Source organism: Gavialis gangeticus, unplaced genomic scaffold, assembly GCF_001723915.1.
Source record: "Gavialis gangeticus isolate Ggan-Ray unplaced genomic scaffold, GavGan_comp1, whole genome shotgun sequence".
Taxonomy (NCBI): domain Eukaryota; kingdom Metazoa; phylum Chordata; order Crocodylia; family Gavialidae; genus Gavialis; species Gavialis gangeticus.
This window is the reverse complement of record NW_017729031.1, coordinates 71120117-71131870: the sequence shown is the minus strand read 5'-3', so window position 1 is coordinate 71131870 and position 11754 is coordinate 71120117. Positions and strand designations below refer to the sequence as shown.

Genomic DNA, 11754 nt, shown 5'->3' with positions numbered 1-11754 from the left:
TGTGTGTGGGGGGGGGGGAGGGGGCTTCAGGTCTGCTGTGGGGGGCAGCCCAGTCCAGAGCAGTGCCTAGGTGGAGGATAAAAATAGCTTGGTCAGGTTCATGAACATAAAAACAGCACAGCCCTGGGACTGTAGAGAGTGGCTGGCCTTTTCCAGTTCTGGGGCTGTGCTGGGAAGGCATGCAAGCTCTTAGGTTGTGTTGACCCCTTTAGGGTGGGTTAACCCATGCCAATCTATAATTAGCTCTTGTCTGATAAAACTAACTTTAGATTGGGAGTGTCATTTTTAGGGCAACATAAGCATGGCTGGCGTGATCAACATATAATGTTGTACTTGCTCTAAGAATTTTTGATGGCCAAATTCTGCCGTGACTTACATGCCAAACAATACCATTGTCTCCACTGGGAGTGCTTTTGTTTTAAATCTGGCCTTAAGACATCTGTTACAGAGGGAAAGTTACAGGCCAAGAAAAGAACCAAGACAAAATAATAAAACTCTTAGAAACTAGATTTCCTAGCTGAAATTGTGCCCAAATTCAAGGAGAAAAGGTCTGGATATTTCAAGAGACAAACCGTATATGCAAAAATGAATTGTACTTACGGGTTGACCTGGGTGGCCAGTTGGGCCAGGGGGCCCGGGTTGGCCAGGAGGACCAGGCAGTCCTGGATACACACCCTGAAGTGCAGAATTAAAAATAGTAATTATAGCAATATAAGCCGGATATGAAACTTAACATGACCATACTGCTAGTGGGAATTATAGTAAAAAACAGATTTCAATAGTAAAGCTATTGCTATTAACCAGAAGTATGTAGTGAAATACAGTGTAGTTGGTGGAAAATTTTCTATCAGGAAAGAGGGAACTGTACCAAAAAAATTGTTTTAGTATCCAAGAGTACCTCAGCAGAAGCAGAATGCACTTTTACTGAATGACTGAGCAATTTATTATGTTTCAAATTATAGTCTTCAGTATTTACAGTCCAATGAGAACAGCATAAATGATATTATTCATAGTGGAGAAAATATGTTCTATAGCTTAGAGCATGCATAGTATTTCTCATGGAACAGATAGAATTCCATCATTTACAGCGCAGATAGTATATTAACAGATGCTCTAGTTCTAACCAATTTTCACTCAACCAGGTTACTCCAACTTCTGTAAACAATATTTCAGAGGCTTATGCTGTGAAAATTATGATAGCAGTTGCTATGTATTTATCAGAGTACACTGATTGACAGAGAACTTGGATCTGGGCAAATCAGTTTGCTTTGGATGTGTCGTTGTTATAGGGAGTCTCTCACTCTTCATCATTAGAACTAATTTAACATGGAAGAAATTGCACTGCTGCAGGATCAATATATGGCTACACACAAACCAAACATGTTATCTTTCAAAGTGCAGAACATAGAAATAAAGCTATAGTTAAGAATGGCATGTGTTTATCACTGTTTCCAGATTGTGAAAACAGTGCTTTTTAGCTGAAAAATGTGCTTTGGTGGAGAGAAAAACAATAAAACAGACCATATGAAAGTCAATATAAAATGAAAACGTATGAAGAGAAACTAACATGTAGAGGTAAAAAGATCTGTAAACATATAGTAAAAGGACATAGCAAGGATAATGGTGAAGAGATGTATGGATAATGAAATACTAGTCATGGTTAAACACCTCTAAGGAAAAAAATATTTGAGCTATGGAAAACACCAGTTGCCTCCTCAAACTGTCCAGAGATTCAGTACTTATCTGAACTTACAAAAAGATACTAATAAAAACAACAGTAACAATAAACAAATGCTTTTGAGATTTATAGCATGCCACAAAATAATACGTTTAGTAATGAGTTTAGTTCTATTGGCTGTATTAATCACAACGTATCAGTCACATGTAAAGCAAGTGGGAAGACAATGTCTGGCAAAAACAGACAGCAAAGCATTTAGGTTATCCAATTTAGCTTAAAAACCCCCACAAAATCCCTCCTGCCCTTCCCCCCCAAATTGTGTTCTGCGTATGAAAAATATATGATCAACTCTAATGTAAATGCCAAAATATAGTGTAGCAATGTATGCTGGATCTGAGCAAGTAACTGAAGAGTATCTCTTGTCTTTCTAGTTCAGCACATCTTTTAGTCGGAAGCTAAGTAGCAGAATGTAGATGGTATACAAACTATGAACAAAAACTAAGGAACTGCAAATAAAGAAAAGGATAAATGGATAAGTGACAAAAGATTGAGTGAATGAACAAAATAGTAGATGAATGAATGACTGTAGAAACCTTGACCATATCAGTGAATGAATGAGGTAGAAACAAACAATAGAAAACATAAGTGAGGAGAAAAATATATATAGTTCAGTAAGAGGAAGTCTACCATTCATCCCACACAGTGATCTGATGGAACATAGTGAAATAACATGTTTGCTTGGTGCTGCCTTCATGTAATACATTACATGCTATGCAATCCCTGCTATGCAGATTGTAAAACTAGAAAAAGCATTACCGTAACTAATGAAGAAGTAACCATTTCAGATAACAATTAATTATACCCATTGTGTATTGTACTGTGTTCCCTGACTTTAATCAGAAGGCACTTGTACATATCAATGGAAAACTACAGTTCTGGAGCACTTCATGTTAGCAGTGATGCCAAAATTAAAAACCTTGTGCACAAAATGAAACTTCCTGAGATGCATCTTCTCCAACAATCTGCATGATTGTTTTATTCAACATATTTTTTTGACTTCATTAAATGAAAAATCTTAAAAGCTTGCATCAGGCAATAGAGTCAACATCCTTAGTGCAGTCTGATTAGCTGTGGGTAAAAAGAACACAGTAGAAAATTGTCTGCATCTGGTCTGAAAAGAACTAGAATGAAGGGGTGTATATTAATTTTTCATCCAACCACATTTCCACTGTGGAAAGTGAGATAAAGGATTATATTGAACATAAATAACCCTGAATGTTACTGGAGAGAGGAAAGGAAAGGCAGAGATGTTGTGTGAGAGAGAAGCATTTAATAAAGGAAGAGACAAACAACAAGTACAGGAATGGTGAGACGTACAGGAAGAAAAGGAGAGAAAAAGGGGAGAGAAACAAGGAAGCAAAAGTGAGGGGAATGAACAAGTGAGAAAGAGATGAGCAAAGATAAAAAAGAGGAAATAGCTTATGAGAGAGAATCAGAGAATATGTAGGAGAAAAGAAATGAGGAGACAGGAAGGAGAAGGAAGAGAAAAAAAGAAGAGTGATTGCATAGTGTATGTCGTGCATAAATCTGGAACTGCTCTAGAACAATAATTCCCAGCTAAACTCTGCCCTAAACTTTATTCCATTTGCAGGCAGTGATTCAGTAAATAACTTCATTCATTTAACAGAAAAGAGATAAACATCCATGGCACAATCTATAAGGAGGAAAAAGTGTGCTTAACGATGGAGAGAGAAATTGTTATTATCTTACATCAATGATACTACCACCAGCCTTCTTCGTGTCATAGCCAGTATACTGAGGAGAATAACTCTGTAACAGAGATCAAAAAAACCAGAAGTGTCTGTTAGAAAACAAAACAGGAAATATGTACTTATTGAGGCTTCTTTAATGAGAAATAATTCATGTATATACTTAGTGAAGCAATGTTTTCAAATTTAAATTCCCTGCCATGTTTTGAAAGGCTTCCTTAGTGGACAACTGTATGGCATCTTTCTTTGCCTTCATCCTGGGGAAGAGGGTAGCAAAAGCTCTATATATGGCTCAGTGCATCTACATGTGCCATTACGGGGCAGCAAAATACTATGGAGCTTATTGTCCCACAGTGTATTTCTCCTGGGAAGCTCCCGGGTGCATGTCTCCACATGTGCCCAGACCACAGCACATTGAGTCAAGTCACAGCAGCTCCAGCTGGCAGGAGGTCTCTGGAGGCCAGGCTGCCAGCCCAGGGAGGGGGGATTGGCTGGGGCACAAGGATGCTTCAGTGAGGGCACTGCCTGCTGGCTAACCCCACACTGAAGCACCCTCGTGCTCCAGCCAGCCAGTCAGTGGATATATGTGCTCTGCTGTGCACGGAAAAAAAAGCTCTGTAGCAGGGTAGCACTTGTATTTACAAATCCTACCCTGCTGCAGAGTTTATTAGTTTCAGGAGTCCTAATAGGGGGGCACATGTAGATGCTGAGACATTTTCTGTGCCATTAATTAGGAAACTGCACAGTAAACATCTCGTGTAGATGAGCCTGCTAAGACCTACACTGGATCTAAGCAAGTATGCCTCCCTGGTCTGTCTTCTCTTTTCTTAGTTCCATACCTATTATTGGGTCATGTCTTACCAGAAAACTTGGCTCATTCTATTTTCCTAAGTTTCTTCCTGTAACTCCATCTTTATTGGCTCAACACAATGAAGTTAATGAGAGATTTTCCACTGACATCAAAGGAAATAAATCACAGTAGTATTAACTGAGTCAGTTACTAAAGGTTCAAGTGTTGTGAACACAAATATTTTACCACATCTCATTTCAGAGCATTTTTAACCCTAAAATCTTTTTGTCATTCCCTAACTTTTCCCCTCAGCTTCCCAAAATAAACTCAGATTAAGACCTGGTGCATCTTATAACGTGGAGCAAGAAACTTTGCAGCCATTTTACAGCTATTTTTCATCTCTGCAGATTTCTTAAGGCTTTTCTCATGCTGGGCTGAACAATTCAAAGATAGTCTCCAGTTCCAGGCCAAGGAGATAATTTTCACTCTTCTATGACAAACCCGCTTTAACATTAGGAGAGTTCTGAACAAGGCCAGAGGACAGAACAGGCCCAGTTGGCTTCTGGAAAGCAGGTGTTATTTTTAATATGTGATTTTCAGACAATAGGTTTTTGACAATACAAAGCAAAACAGAATTTATTTTCAGTCCTCCAGGATGTTCCCAATCTATCTGCTAACTTGCATACCTTTTGAATGTATTTTGAAGATGTTTGGTAAAGTGAGGTGAACTGGAATTAATGCAACGTAAATATTTTTGCCAGATAAGTGCTTAAGAGGAAAAGTTGGAAAGGCGTGAATACATCCAATAATGGGATTATTCAGCCCACTTTAGACCCAGAACCTGGAGTTGAAGCAGTAGAAGTAGAATGATATCCCAGTGTGGAGCATCGGTGATGTTAGCAGGGCTTTACGTGAGCAGAGGGATCTGCTCTTGGGGATTTAATTGCAGAACTAGAATGTGAGTGGAAGACAGATTCAGGCCCTCTTCACCTCTGTTGAACCTGCTGCAATAGCAAAATGCTGACTAAGACTGACTAATCAGTTGTTGATATGTCACCCAGAAGTTTTGTCCCTTTGAAACTGTTCCTTTAGGAAGTAGCTAAAGACAAGGAAGAGACACCTTTGGCTCACTTTCTGTTGAGAAAGGTTTATGAAGGCATTTATTTTTGAACGATGGACCAAGTTGAGTCATATTTAGGAAGAGCAATTGTTACAGCATAAATTCTTTTATATTCTAGTACTAAAGTAGTTGAAGTGTGAAACTAAGTATTGATAAATCTAATTTTATGCAGGAAAAATATCAGCCTTCTAATCATTTGCTCTTCAATTCCTGCTACAAAAATAAATGCATAAAATTTTAGCTAAAAGGTTCCAGAGTACAAGAGTACAAATAGCCCTAGATCCAAAAAAGGATGTAGATATCTAGGTTAGGGATTTAGCAGAATTTAGAAAGCTAAGTCCAAAACTCTGATCCTGAAAACTTGTAAGGCACCTATACTCCGTAGGTGATGCAAATTTTGATTCATACCCACATTCACAGGTGGTTGAAATTTCTAGTTCTGGGTATGTACAGAAGTGCCTCAGCTTCGACAGGACTGAGCACCTCAATGACTGAGCACCTCATACCTAAGCTCATTCAGGACCTAGAAATTAGGCACTCCACCATTTCCACCCATCTATTCTGTAAGAGCTTTGAGTTTGTAGGCACTTTCAGACCTTGTCCACAACATAAAAACATTCCATATTCCTGGTAAATTGCAGTAGCTTTAATTTAAAAGGAAACAGAAGTTGAAGGGTGATGATTTACTGCTTTTATACAATAGCTGAGTGATTGGAGACTCCTGGCAGGAAATAGAAGAGATGGGTTCAGTCCCCTCCTCTCACTGATGGGAATCAAACCTAGATCTCTGACCTTCTCACACAGCACCCTTACCACTGTTCTGGGTGAAAGTCTTCTCCCTTGTGGATACATACACATACCCAGGTTCAACCTGTCCTCCCATGTGGAAAGGAATTCAAGATTTAGTGGGCCAGAAAGAAATGAGAACGTTGCTCACTTTGTAGTTCAGTGGTTAGGTCACTCACCTGGATGAAAGGACATGTAGGCTTTGGCCGCTCCTCCTAAAATTGCTTCTGTAGTTTACATTAAGGAGTCACCAGATAACATACAGAAATAACCCTGAGAGCAAGAACTGGAACCTAGGATTTCTGCTTCTCAGACGAGAATACTAACCATTGGGCAACAGATTCATATTTACTCTTGCACACTGCCTTTCTAGCCCAACACATTTTGAGGTATGCTAGTCCTTTATTGTACCTGGACCTTTCAGGCATATCAGATGACTCATTTAATTGCACTTCAGAACAACTGTATTAATAAAAGTTGTACTCTAGGTTGTTATTTTCAAAAACACAAATGGGAGTTATATGCTCAAGTGTCATTGAAAGTTAACGGGACTTGAATATGTAACTGCCTTAAACCGGTCTGGAGATCTCCCATCTTCATTATATCACTTAAGGCACATTAGTAGTATATGCTGTTTTTGCTGGGTGAATGGCAGGGAATAGCCCTATGGTCCCAGAAGCAGACCAGGGCAATACTGGGAGCATCTACATGTGATGCTATGTTGCTGCAGTGATGCACTATAGTGACATAGCTCATCACTATAGTGACGTAGCATCAGCAGACCCAAATGGTGATGCCATCACTATGTCACCATAGCGATAAGCTACCTCACTATAATGCATTGCTGTAGCAACGTAGCTGCTAAAAATAACTGTGTTGCTGGGATGGGTGTTACTGTGCCATCATTTAGTACTTCCTAAAGCAAGTACTAAATGACGGTGCAGTAACAACTGCACTGTGGGGGACACTCACTGTGATTTAGAATATCATAACTTAGCTTCTATTTTTCTGTTGCTCCATAGATACTAGTGTCTAATGTGAAATGATAATTATGTTGAAATTAATGCGAGTTCTTTAGTTTTATTCATCATGGCCAGGATTTTATCTCTGGCTGAGTATATTCAGATTGTTTCCATGCTGTCCTGGCTTGCTTATACTGACTTGTAAGGGAGTGGTATGTATATGTGTATGGTGGTACAGTCAATATTTCATAGAGAAGAAATCACAGATAAGTATAGCAGGAAGGGGCCTCCACAAGTCATCTAGCCCAACCCTCCATTTTCTACTTCCTAACCATTTCCACCCATCTATGCAGTATATAGCTGATGGAACAGGCATATCAGCTCTGATGAGATCATTTTCTTGCATCAGCACACATGGGGTTACAATGTAGTAAGGGAGGATCTATTCCATTTTCTTTGTCTATACAGGCATATTGAGTGAGTGACAATATTGCCATTAGTGCTATGTGCAACTTAAAGAGTTAAATAGAATGATAACTTACTCCTCCATTTCCAGGGAGACATGACTGACAGATCCCAGGTGAGCCAGGAGGACCGGGACTGCCTGGCGTTCCAGGGGAGCCAGGTGAACCAGGTCTACCGGGGATACCAGGACTACCCTAGAAAGTTTGAAATAGAAAGTTATTTACATTTGTGCATTTGTACTTGCTGTTAAATATTTGACTCTGGGGCCCCATGGAACAAATCATGCCCCTGGGGAAATCAATGGAAATAAGAGCTGGTAATATTATACAGTTCAGTACATTGTGAGTTTCTATATATTGTAAGAGAGAACTTTCTCTTTTAACAATGAATACAGTTCAAAACACTAGGAGAAAAAGTGTATTTTATTGAATCTGATTGCAAGTGGTTTTGGTTCATGTAATAAACAAATATCAAAGTACAGGCTGATAGTTCACTATAAAATGCAAATGTGCTACAGCAGCCTATATACATCATTTTCAACATGAATAAAATTTACCATAAAGTCTAGACAAGGTTCTTGGGCAAATCCAATATCTTTTATGAGACCAACTCAAATCACTGGACAAATTCTTCTTTGCAACCTTTCATCAGGCTGAGAAAGTGTCTGCAGAACCTATGTCCTTAGACATACACGCCTATGTCCTTAGACCAACATGGCTACAGTCTGTACCCCTGAACCATGAAGTCTACACATTTATGCACAATTTGGGCTAAAAACTCCTTTCCCTTCTGTTTTCCCAACTTTAATTAGATTAATGGGATTATCTTGATTTTACATTTTGAATGGATTATAGCCAAAGAGGTTAAATTATCCTAGCAGACACCAACATGAGCTTGCTTAATGCTTTCAAGATCTTGCCTTTTTTTGGGGGGGGGGGATTTCCTTGAAAAATTTGACAGCACTTACAGGGTCTCCCTTGGGGCCTTGAGGACCATGACCATTAGGACGAGGAGGCTGAAAGAAAAACAAAAAGAAAAATAACAATTAAGTGCACATGAAGAAAAACCAGTATATATAATAATCAAAAGTAGAAAAAGTGCTCCAACAATGGAAACATAATTTTATCAAACATTATCTTTTACTTCCATATAAACATTTAACAGTCTGCTTTTCTACTGTCAAATGAAAAGTGTTTCAGTTGTATTACCATGGAGCACCCTACAGCGTGGCAGACAGTAGCCAAGTATGACAAATACTGTAAATGAAACTTGAACCTTTTGAAGTCAATGAGAGCTTTGCCACTGGATGCAATGGCTCAGAATGGTATGTTATATGCTTTCATTAAGAGAATCCAAAGAGAATACTTGTCTTATTTCTTCCCTAATCTATTATTGCACATATTAATAGCCAGGATAAAAATCTTTAGAGTTTCATTTGTCAGGACAAAAATGCTGCCATGAATTGATTTATACATTTCATTTTCAAACCATAATTAAATTATAAGTGACCCTCAGGATCTTCCAGTGTTGAATTTTGATCCTTTGAGTGTGACCGGTTTTCTTCAGTGGTTCCTTCAGGTTGGTCCTGGGGCTGGTTTTGTTCAATATCTTTATTAATGATCTGGAAGATGGGATGGATTGAACCCTTTGCAAGTTCATGGATGACACCAAGCTGGGGGGACTAGTAGATATGCTGGAGGGTAGGGCTAGGATCAGAGTAATCTAGAAAAATTGGAGGATTGGGCCAAAAGAAGTCTCATGAAGTTCAATAAGGACAAGTACAAAGTCCTGCACTTAGGATAGAAGAATCACATGTAACGCTACAGGCTTGGGACCAAATGGCTAAGCAGCGGCTCTGCAGAAAAGGATGTGGTGGTTACAGTGGACAATAATTGGATATGAGTCAACAGTGTGCCCTTGTTACCAAGAAGGCTAACAGCAAACTGTGTTGCATTAGTAGGAACATTGCCAGCAGATCAAGGGAAGTGATTCTTCCCCTGTATTCAGCACTGGTGAGGCTACATCTGGAGTACTATGTCCAGTTTTGTGTCCCCCAATGCAGAAAGGATATGGACAAATTGGAGCGAGTCCAGTAGAGAGCATTTAAAATGGTTAGGGGGCTGGGGCATATGATTTATGAGGAGTGCTGAGAGAACTGGGCTTAGTTAGAAGAGAAAACTGAGTGGGGATTTGATAGCAGCCTTTAACTATCCAAAAAAGATAGAGCTAGACTCTTCTCAGTGGTGGCAGATGACATAACAAGAAGCAATGGTCTAAAGTTCCAACAAGAAAAGTTTAGTTTGGATATTAGGAAAAAAACTCTCTCACTAGGAGAGTGGTGAAGCACTGGAATAAGTTACCTAGAGAGGTGGAGAAATCTCCATCCTTGGAGGTTTTTAAGGCCCACTCAACAAAGCCCTGTCTGGAACAATCTAGTTGGGGATGGTCCTGTTTTGAGCAGAGGGTTGGACTAGATGGTCTTCTGAGGCTCCTTCCAACCCTATCTTTTATGATTCTATGGCATTTCCCATATTCTGATCCACAATATTCTACCTCCCATTGAACTGGCCAGTCTTATACAGTGAAGTAAGAGTTCGTAGAAGAGCCTATTATCTCCCCACCATGGCCAGGAGTTGATTAAGTGGGGCACAGCCCCTGAGAGCATCAGCATCCAAACACAAGCCTTTACTGCTAGAGCTAAGAAATGACTCATCTGTGAGGAAGGAGAAAGGTGTGAAATTGTTGGAGTCAGTGACTAGAGGGAAGCATGCTCTTTTTTTCTTTTTCACATGTGCACACATACACAACACATGTGCACAATTAGTGCTTGAAACACACCTCCATAATTCTCTGAGAAAGATAATTCTTCAGACCTTTAATTCAGCCCAAACCTAGAAACAATGAAAATCTCAGGAGAAAGTAATTCCTATGAAATGACGGCATAAAGCACCATAACCTTGTGCAAATACCATTATTTTAATGAAATTGTATAGAATGTAAATCAGGACAAAATGTCTTCCTGCATCTTTAGGTAATCTTTGGGTATGTATACACTGCAGCGTGGTGTAAACATTGTGTAAGCATACCTAATTTTGCTTTAAGGGGATTAGAAGCCATTTAGCTGCAGCAGAAAGAAGCTCAGTTTGGGCTACTTCACCTCACTTTTTGGGCTAAACAGACACATCTTTTAGACATTTGTACCTCCTTTTACATATAGCTGACATCTAAGTGTGTGATAATAAGAAACTAATTATGCAAGATCTGGTTCACCTTTCATTTCAGTAAATCAGAAATAACTACTGTAAGAAAATAAAGGTATTCTACAATGAGGTAAAACTGGTGAGAAAAGAATTTTGTCCAAAGAATTTATTCAGCTCTATAAGGAAGGATTAATTCAGACAGGTTTGTTAATGTGTAGTTGTTTCTATCTTTTAACAATCAGTACTTACTGGGTGTATCTACATGTTCAATAATGCACCTTAGATACTATGCATTTAGTTTAGTACTTGCTTAAAAAAGTACTAACTAAATGCACAGTAACTAGAATTACTGTGCACTAGCGCCAGAGCACATTTTTGGTGATGCTTACTGCGCATTAGCTTAATAAGACTGAGCAGTAGGCTTTTACCTTGGTTTGTAACCGCCACGCTACTGCACAGTGTTATTAGGCTAATGCATAGTAAGAATCTCATGTAGACGTGCCCACTGTTGACTGATTCTCATAAGATGAAGAAGTTTTGTTTGTTTGATTCATGACAAATATCATGAATCACAGTCTAGTATGTGAGCTTTACCACAGTTTGAAAACATTATAACTTGCTTTATGATATGGATCAGGATGTCTGGGTAAATGTTATTTGAATGCTCTTGAACCAAAACTCTGAAATCTATCAATTCTGAACTTTGGGGAAGGTACAGTCCAGAATTTGAAGCTGTGCTGGTAAGAGACATCCGATGTTTTTGCTGCTTCCCCAAAGTTTATCAAAACCTTTGATGTATGTAAAATTGGCTGACAGTCTCATGAGAAAAAACGTTCTTACGGTATTTTTGCTTTTAGATTGGTTAGCTTATCTGGCAAACGTGCCTTTTGAAAAGTATTATTTTATCATATCTTGTTCAGATAGAATCAAGAACAGAGATACTTAAAAAATAATACTGGTTAAAAGTTAAGAAATTTACTGAAC

General features: G+C 38.9%; 1 protein-coding gene across 6 annotated transcripts in view; it reads right to left on the bottom strand.

Moving 5' to 3' along the window:
- Positions 1–11754, bottom strand: part of COL3A1 (collagen type III alpha 1 chain) — a 96844-nt gene that overhangs the window by 48282 nt on the left and 36808 nt on the right. For 5 of the 6 annotated variants that reach the window (XM_019523073.1, XM_019523074.1, XM_019523078.1 and 2 more), the window contains exons 3-6: positions 8538–8585; positions 7648–7764; positions 3449–3508; positions 601–675 (exon numbers count right to left, since the gene is read on the bottom strand). In XM_019523073.1, the coding sequence (XP_019378618.1) occupies positions 601–675; positions 3449–3508; positions 7648–7764; positions 8538–8585 (300 nt within the window). The remainder of the gene's footprint in view (positions 1–600; positions 676–3448; positions 3509–7647; positions 7765–8537; positions 8586–11754) is intronic. The other variant, XM_019523076.1, reaches the window with a different exon arrangement.